Source organism: Trachypithecus francoisi, unplaced genomic scaffold, assembly GCF_009764315.1.
Source record: "Trachypithecus francoisi isolate TF-2019V2 unplaced genomic scaffold, Tfra_2.0 Lachesis_group4, whole genome shotgun sequence".
Taxonomy (NCBI): domain Eukaryota; kingdom Metazoa; phylum Chordata; class Mammalia; order Primates; family Cercopithecidae; genus Trachypithecus; species Trachypithecus francoisi.
The window spans coordinates 150,918,370-150,936,765 of NW_022681469.1; the positions used below are offsets into that span (position 1 = coordinate 150,918,370).

Sequence of the window (18,396 nt, forward strand, 5' to 3'; positions counted from 1 at the left end):
GTGGTATCAACTGCACCTGGTGATTTTGCTCATTTAGATACTTGAACTTTTAATTTAAAAAAATGAGCTGGAGTGCAGTGGCATGATCTCGGCTCACTGCAACCTCTGCCTACCGGGTTCAAGTGATTCTCCTGCCTCAGCCTCTCAAGTAGCTGGGACTACAGGTGCATGCCACCACACCCAGGTAATTTTTGTATTTTTAGTAGAGATGGGGTTTCACCATGTTGGCCGGTATAGTCTTGATCTCTTGAACTTGTGATCTGCCCGCCTCGGCCTCCCAAAGTGCTGGGATTACAGGCATGAGCCACCGCCCCTGGCCAAAAACACTTTTTTTTTTAAGACAGAGTCTCACTCTGTCTCGCAGGCTACAGTACAGTTGCACAGTCACAGCTCACTGCAGCCTCAACTTCCTGAACTCAAGTGATTCTCCATCATAGTCTCCCAAGTATCTGAGACCACAGGTACACACCACCACACCCAGCTAATTTTTTTGTATTTTGTAAAGGAGGGGTTTTGCCATGTTGCCCAGGCTGGTCTCAAACTCCTGGCCTCAAGCGATCTTCCAGACTCAGCCTCCCAAAGTGCTGGGATTATAGGCATGAGACACTGTGCCTGACCTTTTTAATTAAATTTAAATTATAAATGTGGTCACTGTAGGAAATATGTGTATTACTTATCTACTGCTATGTAACAAACTACTCCAAACCTAGTGACTTAAAATAAATACTTAGGGCCGGGCCCAGTGGTTCATGCCTGTAATCCCAACAGTTTGGGAGGCTGAGGTGGGCAGATCACTTGAGTCCAGGAGTTCAAGACCAGGCTGGGCAACATTGTGAGATTCCATCTCTACAGAAAATGCAAAAATTAGCCAGGTGTGGTAGTGCACACCTGTGGTCCCAGCTACTCAGGAGGCTGAGTCAGGAGAATCACTTAACCCCGTGAGGCAGAGGTTGCAGTGAGCCAAGATCACACCACCGTACTCCAGCCTGGGTGACAGAGTGAGACTCTGTCTCAAAAATAAACAAATATAAAAAAATACTTAGGATCTCCATTTCTGTGGGTCAGGAATTCTGGAGTGGCATAGCTGGGTCATTTGGTCTCAGGGTGTCTCATGACATTGCAGTCAAGCTGTCTACTGATACTGCAGTCACCTAAAGCCTATTTCCAAGGTGGCTCACTTATGTGACTGCTGACCTGAGGGCTCAGTTTCTGTCACATGAGCCTCTCTACAGGCTGCTTAGCTGTCATGGTGTGACAGCTGGTTTTCCCAAGTGAGTAATCAAACAGTGAACAAGGAGGAAGCCACAGTACCTTTTATGATGTAGTCTGCAAAGTTGCAAACCATCACTTTTGGTTTTACTATCTGTCAGAAGGGAATTAGGCAACCCAGCCCACACTCAAGGGGACAGGGACTGGGCTCCACCTTTTGAAGAGAGTATCAAATAATTTGTGGACATATTTTAAACTACCATGCTATGTTTAATTATTGCAAGTATGGTCACTGTAGAAAAACTGGAAAATAGGGACAAGCAAAAAAAAAAAAAATCACTTATAATTCCTTGACTCAATGGATAACATTATTAGTTGGGTATATATAATTCCAATATTCAAAATATATATTTACTTTCTCAAAATATAAATATACTGTGTACTATCATGTAATCTGCTCTTTCACGCAATGTATGTATTGTAAAAATACCTTTCATGTCAAATATTCTTTCCTAATTTTTTTTTTCTTGAGTTTCCTTCTTGTCGCCCAGGCTGGAGTGCAATGGTGCAATCTCAGCTTACTGCAACCTCTGCCTCCTGGGTTCAAGCAATTCTCCTGCCTTAGCCTCCCAAGTAGCTGGGATTACAAGCATGAGCCACCACACCCAGCTAATTTTTTGTATTTTTAGTAGAGATGGGGTTTCACCATGTTGGCCAGGCTAGTCTCAAACGCCTGACCTCAAGTGATCTGCCCACCTCGGCTCCCTAAAGGGCTGGGATTACAGATTTGAGCCACTGTGCCCAGCCCCTCCTAACATTTTTTCATGGCTGCATACATTTCATCATATGTATGTATCGTAACTTATTTAACAAATTCTATTATAGGACACTTAGGTTGTTTACAAGTTTTCCCTGTATTATACATTTTGTTAAATGAACATCCCTACAACACATTTATTGGTACAATCATGACAGTTTCTTAAATTCCTAGAAGTAAAATTTCTGGGACACAGTTTGCATAATTTTAAAACTTCAAATGCCTGTTACCTAATTTGAGCAGAAGGTTTACTACAATATTCAAGAGTCCATTCAGCCAATGTCGTATCTATGATAACACCTGCAAAAGTTCAAATATTGATAACTATAAGTAAATTTGTTGAGAGTGACTGAAATCACTATGGAATGAGAAGTTGCTATAGAAATTTTACTAAAGAGTGAACTGGCCAGGCACAGTGGCTCACACTTGTAATTCTAGTACTTTGAGAGGCCGAGGCAGGTGGATCACTTGAGGTCAGGAGTTTGAGACTAGCCTGACCAACATGGTGAAACCCCATCTCTACTAAAAATACAAAATTAGTCGGGTATGCTGGTGCACACCTGTAATCCCAGCTACTTGGGAGGCTGAGGCAGGAGAATTGCTTGAACCTGTGAGGCGGAGGTTGTAGCAAGCCAACATCGCACCTGGGCAACAAGAGCGAAACGCCATCTCAAAAAAACAGAGTGGGCCGGGCGCGGTGGCTCAAGCCTGTAATCCCAGCACTTTGGGAGGCCGAGACGGGTGGATCACGAGGTCAGGAGATGGAGACCATCCTGGCTAACACGGTGAAACCCCGTCTCTACTAAAAAAAAATACAAAAAAGTAGCCGGGCGAGGTGGCGGGCGCCTGTACTCCCAGCTACTTGGGAGGCTGAGGCAGGAGAATGGCGTAAACCCGGGAGGCAGAGCATGCAGTGAGCTGAGATCACGCCACTGCACTCCAGCCTGGGTGACAGAGCAAGACTCCGTCTCAAAAAAAAAAAAAACAGAGTGAACTTCACACATCTGTCTCAGCAAACTATAAATGATATGTAGCAGAATTCTGGTATTTTCAATTCTGAGTTTTTTGTTCTTTGTTTTAATTAACTTTTTCTTAATTTGTTTTTTGGATAGAATGTATTAACTGCTTCAAAATCCAAAAGCTACTGAATGCCCCTAACCCCACCACAGACACCCAGTCCCACTGCCTAAAGGCAACCAGTGTTATCAACTTCAGATATTTTATGCATATACAATATGATCTTTTTGTTCTGTTTTACACAAATAGCACACTGTACTCAATTCTGTCCCTTGCTTTTTTATCACTTGTAGTTTATTTTGGAAATCATTTCATATCAATATACAGAGAAGATTCCTCATTCTTTTTTTATAGTTGCCTATTATGTGAATATGCCTTTTTTTTTTTTTTTTTTTTTTGAGATGGAGTCTTGCTCTGTCGCCCAGGCTGGAGTGCAGTGGTGCAATCTTGGCTCACTGCAACCTCTGCCTCCCAGGATCACGCCATTCTCCTGCCTCAGCCTCCCAAGCAGCTGGGACTACAGGCACGCGCCCCCACGCCCGGCTAATTTTTGTATTTTTACTAGAGACAGGTTTCACCATGTTAGCCAGGATGGTCTCGATCTGTTGACCTCGTGATCCGCCTGCCTCGGCCTCCCAAAGTGCTGGGATTACAGGTGTGAGCCACCGCACCCGGCCTGCCATTATTTTTTTAACCAATTTTCTATTGGCAGGAATTTGGGTTTTCTCCAATCCCTTACCAACACAAAATAACTTTGTATGAACATCTAATATTCTTTCAATTTAGGAATGAATAACTTAGCCACGTTTGAGTAAAATTGTGTCTGTTCTGGTCTGGATTCCTTTCTGTCTTAAATTGTCCAAAGTTCTCCTCACTCTAAACTCTTCTTGTGCCAGGATGTATCCTATGTAAGACTCATTTTCTTCATCTCTGCTTATGAATTATCTAAAAGTAAGTAAAAAGTCGTATTATTTGTAAAGCATTCATTCCTTTAAGAAGTTATGTAATAATAAAGCTTTGTTTTTTACAAAAGGTTTTTGTATTATTCACCCTTTTTTTGTTCGAACAATCTTTTAATTTTTTTATTTCAATAGTTTTGGGGGAACAGGTGGTGTTTGGTCACATAGAAAAGTTATTTAGTGGTGATTTCTGAGGTTTTGATACACCCGTCACCCGAGCAGTGTACACCGTACTGAACAGTGTAGTCTTTTATCCCTTATCCCCCTAGCACATCCCTCCAAATCCCCAGAGCCCATTATATCATTCTTTTGCCTTGGCATCCTCATAGCTTAGCTCCCACATTATTCACCCTTTAGTTCCAAGTACATTCTGCTGTTGCTGGGACATGGGAAGGCTGTTTTAAAACTCCACTTCCGGCCAGGCGCGGTGGCTCAAGCCTGTAATCCCAGCACTTTGGGAAGCCGAGACGGGCGGCTCACGCGGTCAGGAGATCGAGACCATCCTGGCTAACACGTGAAACCCCGTCTCTACTAAAAAATACAAAAAACTAGCCGGGCGATTTGGCGGGCACTTGTAGTCCCAGCTACTCGGGAGGCTGAGGCAGGAGAATGGCGTAAACCCAGGAGGCGGAGCTTGCAGTGAGCTGAGATCTGGCCACTGCACTCCAGCCTGGGCGCGAGACTCCGTCTCATTAATTAATAAATAAATAAATAAAAACTCCACTTCCTCTGGTGGAAGGGAGAAATTTCTGATTTACATCAAGCAGAAATGGGGGTTCCATCTCTGCTTCCTCTTACTTTAGCGATGCTTAATGTAACCGTTGAAAGCATTTCAGGCTGGGCCTGGTGGCTCATGCCTGTAAGCCTAGCACTTGGAGGCCGAGGTGGGCGGATCACCTGAGGTCAAGAGTTCGAGACCAGCCTGACCAACATGGTGAAACCCTGTTTCCACTAAAATAAAAAATAAGCCCGGGGTGTTGATGTGCGCCTGTAATTCCAACTACTTGGAAGGCTGAGGCAGAATCGCTTGAATCCGGGAGGTGGAGGCTGCAGTGAGTCCAGAACGCACAACGCGCCACTGCACTCCAGCCCGGGAGACAGAGCGAGACTACATGTCCAAAAAAAAAAAAAAATTTCACACCAAGTATCACTAAAGCACAGATCCTTGGGGCCTTTGCAAATGCTGTTCTCTCTTCCTGTAATGTTTTTATCCTTCATAAACACATGGCTTGCTTCCCCCTATCTCTTCCAGGACTCAGTTCAAATGACCCCCGCCTTGCATAACCTCTTAATTTCCAGTCTCCTTCCTCGCTTTTCATGTCACCACCACCTGATTTACATAGGCGTTTGTGTCTCCCCTCCTTGAAACTTCGTGAAGGTAGAATCTCATCTGATTTGGTTAAGTATCTCCAGAACCTAGCTAGCCACTCAGTCAATTATTGTTGAATTTACCAGTGTATGGTTACTATCCCAATTCTGGACGCAAATTCTATAATACATACGAAAAGGAACTGAAAATAAATAGTAATACATAAATGTAAAACATTATTGCTGCCTGAATTTAACTTTTGCTGACTGGATCCACAGACAAGAAATACCAAATAGAACTAACTCAACTCTGTCGATTCTTGACGAAAACGATTTCTTTCATTCAGTTCATACTACGCGTCCACATTGTGCCTCCAAAAATATTTGCCCTTATAACTGAATGCTCAGAAAGGCTAAGCAATCTGCCCAAGGTCCCCTGGCAATCCAGCCAGAGATGTGAGGCACTCTTAAGGTTGGATTTAATACAAATGTTTGAAGGAAGCAGCGATGGTCCAGCTGCGCTAGGAAGCAAAATGCTAAGTGGTCTGATGCGAGGACCGGAGGACAAGGTTTGCGGACCAACCACAGGAACTTCCAGGTTTTAAAGATCTTGGCGCCAAGTTCATGACGTCGGTCGCGAAGGACGAGGCGTCCCCGTGACGTCCTGCTCTTCCAGTGACCTTCAGGCCGCAGAGACGTCGGAGAACGGAAGTCCTCTGCCTGTGTGCTGGTTGGTTGCGCGTTAAGGCCAGCTCCGCCTCCCGTCTTCCGGTCTTCTCAGAAGTCGCTTAGCTCTTCGCGGGTTGTTACAGGTCCAGAGGTCGAGCTGTCGGGTACCTAGGATGCCGCGTGGAAGCCGAAGCCGCACCTCCCGCATGGCCCCTCCGGCCAGGTGAGACCATCACGGGGTCTGAGACCAAAGCGTGGCCGTCAGGACCCTACTGGGGCAATGACGCAGAGGGAGGCCACGGGCGGGGGCGAACCAAGGCCAGCTGCGGCGTGGGCTCGCCTCGGCCAGGCGGGGGTAGATGGAGCGTAAAACGTGTGTTAGGGGAGTGTGGGGAGGGAATTCACTTACAGAAAAAGCTTCCTATCCAAACAAGGGGAAAGGCATAACGTTATGGCCAGGTGGTAGGAAGGCATAACCTTTGACCTCACCCAAGGAAATGATGCGGAAATGGTCAGAGGGAGCGTGATACGTATGAAGATGTTTAAATACTTGCAGGACATAATTAGTCTTTTGTTATTTAAGAAGGGGGTCTCAAAATTGTTGAAAGCATCTGAACGTTGAACAGATGAGGAATAGTTGAAGTTGCTTTTGGTATAATAGTTCAGACGATGGCCGGGCGCGGTGGCTCAAGCCTGTAATCCCAGCACTTTGGGAGGCCGAAACGGGCGGATCACGAAGTCAGGAAATCGAGACCATCCTGGCTAACATGGTGAAACCCCGTCTCTACTAAAAAATACAAAAAACTAGCCGGGCGAGGTGGCGGGCGCCTGTAGTCCCTGCTACTCGGGAGGCTGAGGCAGGAGAATGGCGTAAACCCGGGAGGGGGAGCGTGCAGTGAGCTGAGATCCGGCCACTGCACTCCAGCCCGGGCCACAGAGTGAGACTCCGTCTCAAAAAAAAAAAAATAGTTCAGACGAGTCACTTTCGCCAGTCTTGTTTTCTAATGTGTAAAATGAAGGAATTGGACCAGATTATTTCCCCAGTTGACCATCTTTAGGTCTTAATTAGAATATTTATTTATATTTTGAGTCAGAGGCTAACTCTAACTCAGGCTGTAGTGAGTGACGTAATCATGGCTAACTGCAGTCTTGACTTCCTGGGTTCAAGCTATTCTCTCACCTCAGCCTCCAGAGTAGCTGGAACTACAGGTGTGCGCCACCTGTGCACCACACCTGGCGACTTTATTCTATTTTATATTTTAGTAGAGACAGGGTCTCATTATGTGGCTCTGGCTGGTCTCAAAGTCCTGGCCTCAAATGATCCTTTCGCCTCCACTTCCCTAATCACTGGGATTACAGACAAGAGCCACCACTCCACAGCCTGTTTTTAGTTATTTGATCCCTCAATAAAATGTAAACTCTATGAATGCAGAGATTTTTGTCTCTTGTTCACAGTTTTGTTACCAGCGCCTTGTAGTTAACCTAATACTTGAATGAATGAATTCCGTAAGAATCTTTCTAACTTTTAATAGTCTATATTTCTTATGACATTGGATATGTCTTTTTTTTTTTTTTTTTTTTTTTTTGAGACAGAGTCTTGCTCTGTCACCCAGGCTGGAGTGCAGTGGCCGAATCTCACCTCACTGCAAGCTCCGCCTCCCGGGTTCACGCCATTCTCCTGCCTCAGCCTCCGGAGTAGCTGGGACTACAGGCGCCCGCCACCTCGCCCGGCTAGTTTTTTGTATTTTTAGTAGAGACGGGGTTTCACCGTGTTAGCCAGGATGGTCTCGATCTCCTGACCTCGTGATCCACCCGTCTCGGCCTCCCAAAGTGCTGGGATTACAGGCTTGAGCCACCGCGCCCGGCGACATTGGATATGTCTTTAAAGATACTATGGGCTATGTGAATACATGGAAATGGTTACAAAAAAGCAGGAAAAACTAGTTTGTCCTAGGCTATTACTATTATAAGAAAAGATTAAAGTGGCCAGGGGTGGTGGCTCACGCCTGTAATCCCAACACTTTGGGAGGCCCAGGCAGGTGGATCACTTGAGGTCAGGAGTTTGAGACCAGCCTGGCTAACATGGTGAAACTCCATCTCTACTAAAAATACAAAAAATTAGCCAGATGTGGTGGCGGGTGCCTGTATCCCAGCTACTTGGAAGGCTGAGGCAAGAGAATCGCTTGAGTCTGGGAGGCAGAGGTTGCAGTGAGCTGAGATTGCGCCATTGCACTCCAGCCTGGGCAACAAGAGCGAAGCTCTGTCTCCAAAAAAAAAAAAAAAATTGAAGAGATAAAATGATGTAAATAATTTGAAATGAAAATCTTGAGGTCCATTTTAATATGTAAGTTATTTTAAGTTGACAATTTCCAAAACTGGTTGGAATTGGGAATTTGATATATTTTGTTCTTTTCTTTCATAGCCGGGCACCTCAGATGAGAGCTGCACCCAGGCCGGCACCTGTCGCTCAGCCACCAGCAGCGGCACCCCCATCTGCAGTTGGCTCTTCTGCTGCTGCACCCCGGCAGCCAGGTCTGATGGCCCAGATGGCAACCACTGCAGCTGGCGTGGCTGTGGGCTCTGCTGTGGGACACACACTGGGTCACGCCATTACTGGGGGCTTCAGTGGAGGAAGTAATGCTGAGCCTGCAAGGCCTGACATCACTTACCAGGTGGGAATTTAGGCAGCATTTCCCTTCCATGGGTGGATTTTATGAGAAAACCCAGATGTTTGTAAGTTCCTTCTGTATAGCACTTGTCTTTGATTTTAGAACCCACTGTGCTGTTAACAGACAATGGGTTTTAAAGCCACATTTGGCCGTTGAGTTATTGCCTTAGGCCGGCACCAACAAGTACTGTACAAATTGTACTTCTTCCCAAGGAGTAGACTTGTAACAGTCCACTTGACTCACTGTAAAAACAACCACTTTTCCCTTTGAATATTTCATCCCAGTGACACTTCCTACTAACCCTGTCTTGATCTTAGTTAACGAATCAAAAATCTTGCATAGCTCTGTGCTCTTTTACCTGATATTTGCCATTACCCATCTTTCTGATGTGTATGGGTTTTCTAGTCTAATGAGCATAGGTGTATATACTCTTGTATTTCTGGTGTGCTTGAAACTGCTCCATCCATTTTTCTATAATACTGCCATTTTTCCTCCCTGAAGCTTCACAAGATAACAATTCTTGTTTATTTGCATCTTCATGAATCTTTCTGGTTATAATTGGAATTTTGTTAAAGCTGTTGGCTCTCTGCTTTTAAATATTTTCACTTTTGACTGAGCACAAAGACTTATGCCTATAATTCCAGCACATTGGGAGGCTGAAGTGAGGGGATTGCTTGAGCCCAGAAGTTTGAGATCAGGTTGGGCAACATAGTGCGACCCTGTCTTTACTAAAAGTATTTATTTAGTTTTTTCTTCTTTGGAGGTGGAGTCTTGCTCTGTCACCGAGGCTCCACCTCCCTGGTTCAAGCGATTCCCCTGCCTCAGCCTCCCAAGTAGCTGGGATTACATTTTTGTATTTTTAGTAGAGGCGGGGTTTCACCATATTGGCCAGGCTGGTCTCGAACTCCTGACGTCAAGTGATTCACCCTCCTCGGCCTCACCTCCCAAAGTGTTGGAATTACAGGTGTGACCCACCACGTTCGGCCTAAAATATTTTTTAACTAAATGAAGATTTAAATGTTTTCACTTTCCATGTTAATAGATGGAAACTTTAATTTGCATCTGGTGCTAGTTCCATTTTCCATTAACCTCAAAGAGGATGGATACTCTTCATTGTCTAGGCATACGTATGATTTTCTTTCTCAGCAATGTTGAATGTTTTGCCTTCACAGGAGCCGCAGGGAACCCAGCCGGCACAGCAGCAGCAGCCTTGCTTCTATGAGATCAAACAGTTTCTGGAGTGTGCCCAGAACCAGGGTGACATCAAGCTCTGTGAGGGTTTCAGTGAGGTGCTGAAACAGTGCCGACTTGCAAACGGTAGGTGATTTGTCCAATTTACATCAGCTTAATTCACAGTGGAACTCCTGGATCCTGTAAAACTTAGGAGAATCTGTGTTTAATAAATTAATAAATTAGACAAGACTTTGTTGAAATTTCTCTAGAATTAACTCCTAACAACTGGGCCAGAGGTTTCTAGTCATTTTTATTAGTCATTTTCTGAGTTTTCTTCTTCCTTTAGAAGGTATAGGCCAGGCGCAGTGGCTCACACTTGTAATCCCAGCACTTTGGGAGGCCAAGACGGGTGGATCACCTGATGTCGGGAGTTTGAGACCAGCCTGGCCAACATGGCAAAACCCTGTGTGTATTAAATATACAAAAATTAGCTGGATGTGGTGGCAGGCACCTGTAATCCCAGCTACTCAGGAGGCTGAGGCAGGAGAATCGCTTAAACCCAGGAGGCAGAGGTTGCAGTGAGCCAAGATCCCGCCACTGCACTCCAGCCTGGGTAACAGTACGAGACTCCGTCTCAAATTTAAAAGAAAAAAAAGAAGAAGGTATAAATCAGTATGCCATATCTTACTGTGATTACTGGATGTGAGTGACCTCCTATCCTTAAGGCCGTGAATATAAAATTAGATTCTGTTGTCACCAAAATCCGGGAATAGACAAAAAGACTGATACCTGGTATCTGTACCTCATTGAGTGAAAGGAGTTAATTAAGTTCCTCAGGGGAACTCTTGAGATTTAGGGTGTGTTGTTAGTCGTAGGATGCCTTCAGTAGCTTACAAACAAAACCATAACCTTGGTGGAACCCAGCACTCTGGAAGGTCAAGGTGGGAGGATTGCTTGAGTCCAGGAGTTCGAGACCAGCCTGGGCAACATAGCAAGACCTCATCTCTATTTTTTATCAAAAAAAAAAAAAAGCCATAGCCTTGGCCTTTTGTCACTGCTTTCATAATTTGGAAGCCTTCTGTTTTGTTGAGTATATGAAGCCAGCACTCTTCTAACTTAATCTTTTCTGTTTGCAGGATTGGCCTAATCAAGAAGTTCAACCTGGAGAGATGGAAAATCAGCTCTCATATCTTAAGTTAATTTAGTATAAAACTAGAATTGATAGTGAAGGTATAAAGTGTAACCATCAGTTAAACCTCTCCTGTCATTCCTAGCTTCCTTGCTTCAGAACTGAAATGGAAGGGGGCGTGTTCCTACTCTGTAGAATTTGGGACTGGGCAAAATGTGTTACCTCCTTAAACTAGGTGTTATGATTTTATTCTTTGTGAGTTAATTAGAATAAAGTCATTTTCTTCCAAGATGTGGTTCCTTTAGTCTATAGTCTCTGGTTATGAGATTAGCATCCTCAGCCAGGCGTGGTGGCTCACACATGTAATTCCAGCACTTTGGGAGGCCAAGATGGGGGATCATAACACGGTGAAACCCCGTCTCTACTAAAAATATAAGAAATTAACCGGGCATGGTGGCAGGCACCTGTAGTCGCAGCTACTCGGGAGGCTGAAGCAGGAGAATGGCGTGAACCGAAGAGGTGGAGCTTGCAGTGAGCCAAGATCACGCCACTGCACTCCAGCCTGGGCAATAGAGCGGGACTCCGTCTCAAAAAAAAAACAATTAGCATCCTCCCAGATCTGACAGCTCCCTGAGGGGTTATATAAGGAGTAACTCACTCACCAACAACATGTTCTGCAATTCAAAGGTTCCAGGTGCTGTGGGTCTGGAATTAAGTAAGCTGAGCAGTAGTAGGAAACTGCTTAAAATATTGTTTTAAGCGGGTATGCTGGCAGATGCCTGTAATCCCAGCTACTTGGGAGGCTGAGGCTGGAGAATCGCTTGAACTCGGGAGGCGGAGGTTGCAGTTAACCGAGACCATGACACTGCACTCCAGCCCGGGTGACAGAGCAAGACTCTGTCTCAAGAAAAAAAAAATTAATCATTGTTTTAATCAGGTGAATGATAAAGGAAACGACTAGGTCTATTTGGGGTCGGTTCCCTGTGGCCAGGTCAGCACTGCATGTCGCTATTCCTCTACTGTTTCCAAGCAAGCTTGTGCAACCCACCTTTTGTTCTATTTTCTTTTGCTTTAGGCTTTTAGCAGCCTGGAGTCATGGTTCTTAGTTTCTGTCTCTAGTGATAAGTGGAAAAGAGGGATGAGGAAGGGACTTTACTGGCCCTAACCATAAGCTGTAACTAAACCGGTGACTGTATTCTCTCCCTTCTCCCTTGGATGCCCAGATTGAAGATAAAAAAGCAGTCTTAATATGTGTAGTTCCCCTGAAGGTGCATTTCTTCTGCTTAAGGTGTTGTTGCCTCCTCCTCTTAAAACACTCAGGCTGCCATCCCCCACTCCGTGCTAGGGAAGAACTTTAAGGGGATGGAATTCAGTTTGGAGTAGGCCACTTTTTCATGTCAGATGGGTAATGTGTCAATGTAACCAGTTTTGAGGGAGGCACACTTAATCCATGAGCGTGAAAACCCAGTCATCAACTACAAAAGGATCAGCAGGTCTTTTTTTTTTTCCCCCAAAATGAGCAGCAGAGACGGTTTCACTATGTTGACCAGGCTGGTATAGAACTCAGCCTCAGGTGATCCACCCGCCTCGGCCTCCCAAAGTGCTGGGATTATAGGCATGAGCCACCACACCCGGCCTCCGTAGGTTCTGTTTTCTGATTTTTTTCTGAATTTCAGAGCCCTGCATCACTGCCAGGTGAGTGAGATGCTGGTAATTGAGGGAATTAACCAGTTGCGTCTCACCTCCTATCAGCTGTATTCCTGGAGTGCCTAAACATTCAGTTCCTGAAAGAGACTCTTTCAGAAAGAGGGCCTCAGCAGAGTTCACTCCTGGCCAGTCCCCCAGCATATTCCCTCCTAGGTTTATAGAAGACACTTCTACTCGTTTTCCTGGATACTCGGGACTTCTGTGAGTCTGTAGTGTTAATACTCAGATGTCCCTCGTGTCCAGGTGTAGTGGTGATTCAAATACATTGAATCAAAGAGAAATGAACAAGTGACAAAATGCAAGCGTGACTGGCCTTGCCTTTCCCTGGTAGGAGTCATTGTTACAAGGAGAAAGGTGTGGAATAATACTTTAGGGGCACTGGCCTTTTGCCCTAAGGTCAGAAAGGATTTTGTGATGCATTCTTTGATTGTCCAGTCAGTGCGCCAATTCCCTGAGTTCCGCGTCCATCGATTCAGCCAGTCGAGGACTGAGAATATTTGAAGCCTGTGCAACAAAGTGACATCCCAACAAAAATTAATCAGCCAGGTGCAGTAGCATGCACCTGTAGTCCCAGCCACTAGGGAGGCCGAGGTCGGGGGATCGCGGAAGCCCAGTTCAAGATTGCTGTGAGCTATGATCACGCCACGGAACACCAGCCCAGAGTGAGACCCTGTCTCAAAATAATTTTTTTTGAAAAAATTCAGGGTCATTTCTGTAGGAAACATGTAGACTATTTTCCTTGTCATTCCCTAAACAATACAGTGTTAACAATTTATATCATGTTTGCATTATACTAGGTATTATAAGTAATCTAGAAGTTATTTAAAGTATACAGCAGGACATGCATAGGTTATATTGCAAATAATGTGGCATTTTATATAAGGGACGTGAGCATCTGTGGATTTTTGTTATTCATAGAAGCCTTGGAACCAATCACCTGAAGATAACATAAGCCAGCAAGAGTCAAATCTGTAGCTTAGAAATGTGAGGGAGAAAATAGGTCTATTAACGGTAAATTAGGCCGGGCGTGGTGGCTCATGCCTGTAATCCCAGCACGTTGGGAGGCTGAGGAGGGCGGATCACCTGAGGTCAGGAGTTTGAGACCAGCCTAGCTAACATAGTGAAATCTCATCTCTACTAAAAATACAAAAATTAGCAGGGCATGGTGGTGGGTGCCTGTAATCCCAGCTACTTGGGAGGCTGAGGCAGGGGAATTGCTTGAACCTGGGAAGCAGAGGTTGCAGTGAGACGAGATTGTGCCACTGCACTCCAGCCTGGGCGACAGAGCAAAACTCTGTCTCAAAAAAAAAAAAAAAATTTGCCAGGCCTGATGGCACACGCCTGTAGTCTCAGCTACTCAAAGAGGCCAAGGCAAGGAGAACTGCTTGAACCCTGGAGGCAGAGGTTGCAGTGAGCCAGGATCGTGCTACTGCACTCCAGCCTAGGTGACTAGAGCGAGACACTTGTTTAAAAAAAAAAAAGTAGTAAATTAGGCCTGGCACGGTGACTCACGCCTGTGATCCCAGTACTTTCGGAAGCCAAGGCTTGCAGATCACCTGAGGTCAGGAGTTCAAGCCCAGCCTGTCCAACACGGTGAAACCCCATCGCTACTAAAAAAAAAAAAAAAAAGCCAGGCGTGGTGACGCACGCCTGTAATCTCAGCTACGCAGGAGGCTGAGGCAGGAGAATCGCTTGAACCCGGAGACAGAGGTTACAGTGAGCCAAGATTGTGCCATTGCACTCCAGCCTAGGCTATAAGAGCGAAACTCCATCTCAAAAAAAAAAAAAAGAAAAGACAATTGCTGGCCATGGTGGTGTCCGCTTGTGGTCCCAGCTATTCAGGAGCCTGAGGCAAGAGGCTCTCTTGAGTCCAAGAGGTCAAGACTGTAGTGAGCCATGTTTGCGCCACTGCACTCCAGCCTGGGCAACAGAGCAAGACCTGTCTAAAAAGCAAAACAAAAGAGAAAACAGTAAGTTAAAGAGTTCCAGGTATTTTAAACCTTGCAGAACTTGTGTTTCAATGTAAGTTGGAGGCTTTTATGCTTAGCACTCATACCCTAAAGTCTTTTTCAGCTCTTTTGTATGTAAACAATTCAACAAAAATTTTCCCCAAAGTGAAAGAAATAGATGGTCAGCATTATTATTCTTATTATTATTAAGACGGAGTTTAGCTCTGTCACCAGACTGGAGTTCAGTGGTGCGATCTCGGCTTGTTATGCCCAGACCGTTTATTCCCCGAAGAAGACCACCAGAGTCCAGAGTCAAAGCCAAGTGGCAAGGATCTTTTTTTTTTTTTTTTTTTTTTTTTATTTGAGACGGAGTCTCGCTCTGTCTGTCGCCCAGGCTGGAGTGCAGTGGCCGGATCTCAGCTCACTACAAGCTCCGCCTCCCGGGTTTACGCCATTCTCCTGCCTCAGCCTCCCGAGTAGCTGGACTACAGGCGCCCGCGACCTCGCCCGGCTAGTTTTTTTGTATTTTTAGTAGAGACGGGGTTTCACCGTGTTAGCCAGGATGGTCTTGATCTCCTGACCTCGTGATCCGCCCGTCTAGGCCTCCCAAAGTGCTGGGATTACAGGCTTGAGCCACCGCGCCCGGCCAAGGATCTTTAATGCAAGTTCGAACTTGGTCCCTCTGTTCTACAACATACAAGAGGGCCCCGAACAATGCGTGTGCTCGCTTTTTATAGCCTGATGAAAACAGGATATGTAAGGTTACAAGGGAATTCTTCTTGGTTACAGCATTACAATTGGTTAACGTATTAAGTTATACTTTTAGCAGCTTTCTTATTGGTTCCTGCGCTTTTACAAATGGTTGTAACCTTATCGGAGATTCTCCAGGTGTTGTTTTTCTTTGAGATATATGGAGGAATGTGTTTGTGTCGGGCCCAGGAAGTGGAGGCATATGGGGGGATGTGATGTGTCGGGCTCAAGGCTGTGATATAGGGAGGAATGTGTTCTTTCGGGCTCACTGCAATGCCTCCCGGGTTCAAGCAATTCACCTGCCTCAGCTTCCCGAGTAGTTGGGATTATAGGCATGCGCCACCGTGCCCAGTTAATTTTTGTATTTTTAGTAGAGACAGGGTTTCACCATGTTGGACAGGATGGTCTCGATCTCCTGACCTCATGATCTGCCTACCTCAGCCTCCCAAAGTGCTGGGATTACAGATGTGAGCCACCACACCCAGCCAGATGGTCAGCATTATAAGGAAATGCTGGTGCCCACAACATCCACGGTTAATCTAGGCTCTTCAACTCACCTACCTGGCGACTTTGACCAAGTCACACTCTCTAAAATTGGCTTAATACCAGGGTTTTGTGGACCAAGTGAAACTATGAAGTGCTTTGTAAAATGTGTATCAATTAGGTATCTGTGGTCGAGTGTGGTTTCTCACGCCTGTAATCCCAGCACTTTGGGAGGACCAAAACAGGAGGATTGCTTGAACCCAGAACTTTGAGACCTGTCAGGGCAACATCGTGAGACCCCCATCTCTTTTGTTATTTTATTTTATTTTATTTATTTTTATTTATTTATTTATTTATTTATTTTGAGACAGAGTCTTGCTCTGTCACCCAGGCTGGAGTGCAGTGGCACGATCTCGGCTCACTGCAACCTCTGCCTCCTGTGTTCAAGCGATTCTCCTGCTTCAGTGTCCAGAGTACCTGGGACTACAGGCTGGGTGCCCACCACCACGCCAGACTAATTTTTGTTTTTTGTTTGTTTGTTTTTTGAGACAGAGTCTGGCTCTGTCGCCCAGGCTGGAGTACAGCTCTGCCTCCCGGGTTCATACCATTCTCTTGCCTCAGCCTCCTGAGTAGCTGCGACTACAGGCGCCCACTGCCACACCCAGCTAATTTTTGTATTGTTAGTAGAGATGGGGTTTCGCCGTGTTAGCCACGATGGTCTCAATCTCCTGACCTCGTGATCTGCCCGCCTTGGCCTCCCAGAGTGCTGGGATTACAGGCGTGAGCCACCACGCCCAGTCTAATTTTTGTATTTTTATTAGAGATGGGGGTTTCACCATGTTGGCCAGGCTGGCCTCGAACTCCTGACTGTTTGGATGAGCGGAGGCAAGATGGTGCACTTCCGGTTCTTCATCCCCCCCCCTCCAACTTTTCCCGCGCGCGCGAAAATGCAGCCGACGCCCGGGAAGGTGCAGACCCTTTGCGCCCGCTCTGGTGGTCTTAGAAAAACAAGTCACTGACCTCAGGTGATCCGCCCATCTCAGCCTCCCAAAGTGCTGGGATTACAGGTGTGAGCCACCGCCCCTGGCTCCCATCTTTATTTTAAAAATTAAAAATACATACAAAATTAAAAACAGCTAGGTGTGGTGGCTGAAACCTGTAATCCCAGCACTTTGGGAGGTCAAGGCAGGCGAATCACCTGAGGTCAGGAGTTCAAGACCAGCCTGACCAACATGGAGAAACCCCGTCTCTACTAAAAATACAAAATTAGCCAGGTGTGGTGGCACATACCTGTAATCCCAGCTACTTGGGAGACTGAGGCAGGAGAATTGCTTGAACCCGAAAGGCAGAGGTTGCAGTGAGCCAAGATCACGCCATTGCACTCCAGCCTGGGCAACAAGAGTGAAACTGTTTCCAAAAAAAAAAAAAAAATTCAAAAATTAGCCCGCCTTGGTGGCTTGCGCCTATAATCCCAGCTACTCGGGAGGCTGAAGCAGGAGAATCACTTGAACCCCGGAGGTGGAGATTGCAGTGTGCCAAGATCGTACCACTGCACTCCAGCCTGGGCAACAGAGTGAGACTCCATCTCAAAAAAATAAAATAGGCTGGGTGTGGTGGCTCACGCCTATAGTCTCAGCACTTTGGGAGGCCGAGGCGGGCGGATCACCTGAGGTCAGGAGTTCAAGACCATCCTGGCCAACATGGCGAAACCCCATCTGTACTAAAAATACAAAAATTTCTGGATGTGGTGGCGGGCGCCTGTAATCCCAGCTACATGGGAGACTGAGGCAGGAGAACCGCTTGAACCCGGGAGGCAGAGGTTGCAGTGAGCTGAGATCACACCACTGCCTTCCAGTGCAGGCCACAGAGCAAGATTCCGTCTCAGTAAAATAAAACACATAAAACACATAAATAATTTTTAAAACCCACAAATCTGATGTAAAATTAAAGGAAGGTTTTTTGTTTTTTCTTTTTTGTTTTGAGACAGAGTCTCGCTTTGTCACCCTGGCTGGAGTGCAGTGGCATGACTTTGGCTCACTGCAACTTCTGCTTTCCAGGTTTAAGTGATTCTCCCGCCTCAGCCTCCTAAGTAGCTGGGATTACAGGTGCTCACTACCATGCCTGGCTAATTTTTATATTCTTGGTAGAGATATGGTTTCGTCATGTTGTCCAGGATAGTCTCAAACTCCTGACTTCAGGTGATCCACCCACCTTGGCCTCCCAAAGTGCTGGGATTACAGGCGTGAGCCACCGTGCCTGGCCTTAAAGGAAGGTTTTTTAGATGAAATTATGGAGGGTAGATCAGAGGTGGATTCCCGCAGGGGAAATCCCTTTTTGATTGATTGATTGATTGAGACTGAGTCTCTGTTGCTAAGGCTGGAGTGCAGTGGCATGATCATAGCTCACTGAAGCCTTGACCTCCCAGGCTCAAGTGATCCTCCACACTAAGCCGCATGAGTAGCTGGGACCACAGGTGTGTGCCACCACACCTGGCTAATTTTTTAATTTTTTTGTAGAGCCAGGGTCTCACTTTGTTGCCCAGGCTGCTGTCAAACTC

The 18,396-nt window shown here is 45.9% G+C and overlaps 1 protein-coding gene and 1 pseudogene across 1 annotated transcript; one reads left to right on the forward strand and one right to left on the reverse strand.

The window, feature by feature from the left end:
* Positions 1–5,943: 5,943 nt before the first annotated feature.
* Positions 5,944–11,239, forward strand: LOC117073542 (coiled-coil-helix-coiled-coil-helix domain-containing protein 2). Its single transcript, XM_033194580.1, has 4 exons — positions 5,944–6,202; positions 8,402–8,651; positions 9,821–9,965; positions 10,958–11,239. Exons 1-4 carry the CDS (start codon positions 6,153–6,155, stop codon positions 10,966–10,968), a joined length of 456 nt encoding a protein of 151 aa, XP_033050471.1. The 5' UTR covers positions 5,944–6,152; the 3' UTR covers positions 10,969–11,239.
* A 1,106-nt stretch (positions 11,240–12,345) lies between these two features.
* Positions 12,346–12,437, reverse strand: LOC117073913 (annotated as a pseudogene).
* Between the last annotated feature and the right edge of the window lie 5,959 nt (positions 12,438–18,396).

Bases quoted from the DNA above. Each gene is read 5' to 3' on its own strand.
- LOC117073542 (XM_033194580.1), top strand. From the start codon at position 6,153: ATGCCGCGTGGAAGCCGAAGCCGCACCTCCCGCATGGCCCCTCCGGCC. The intron at 6,203-8,401 runs GTGAGACCATCA...TTTCTTTCATAG, and splicing joins CGCATGGCCCCTCCGGCCAG to CCGGGCACCTCAGATGAGAG. The intron at 8,652-9,820 runs GTGGGAATTTAG...TTGCCTTCACAG, and splicing joins GGCCTGACATCACTTACCAG to GAGCCGCAGGGAACCCAGCC.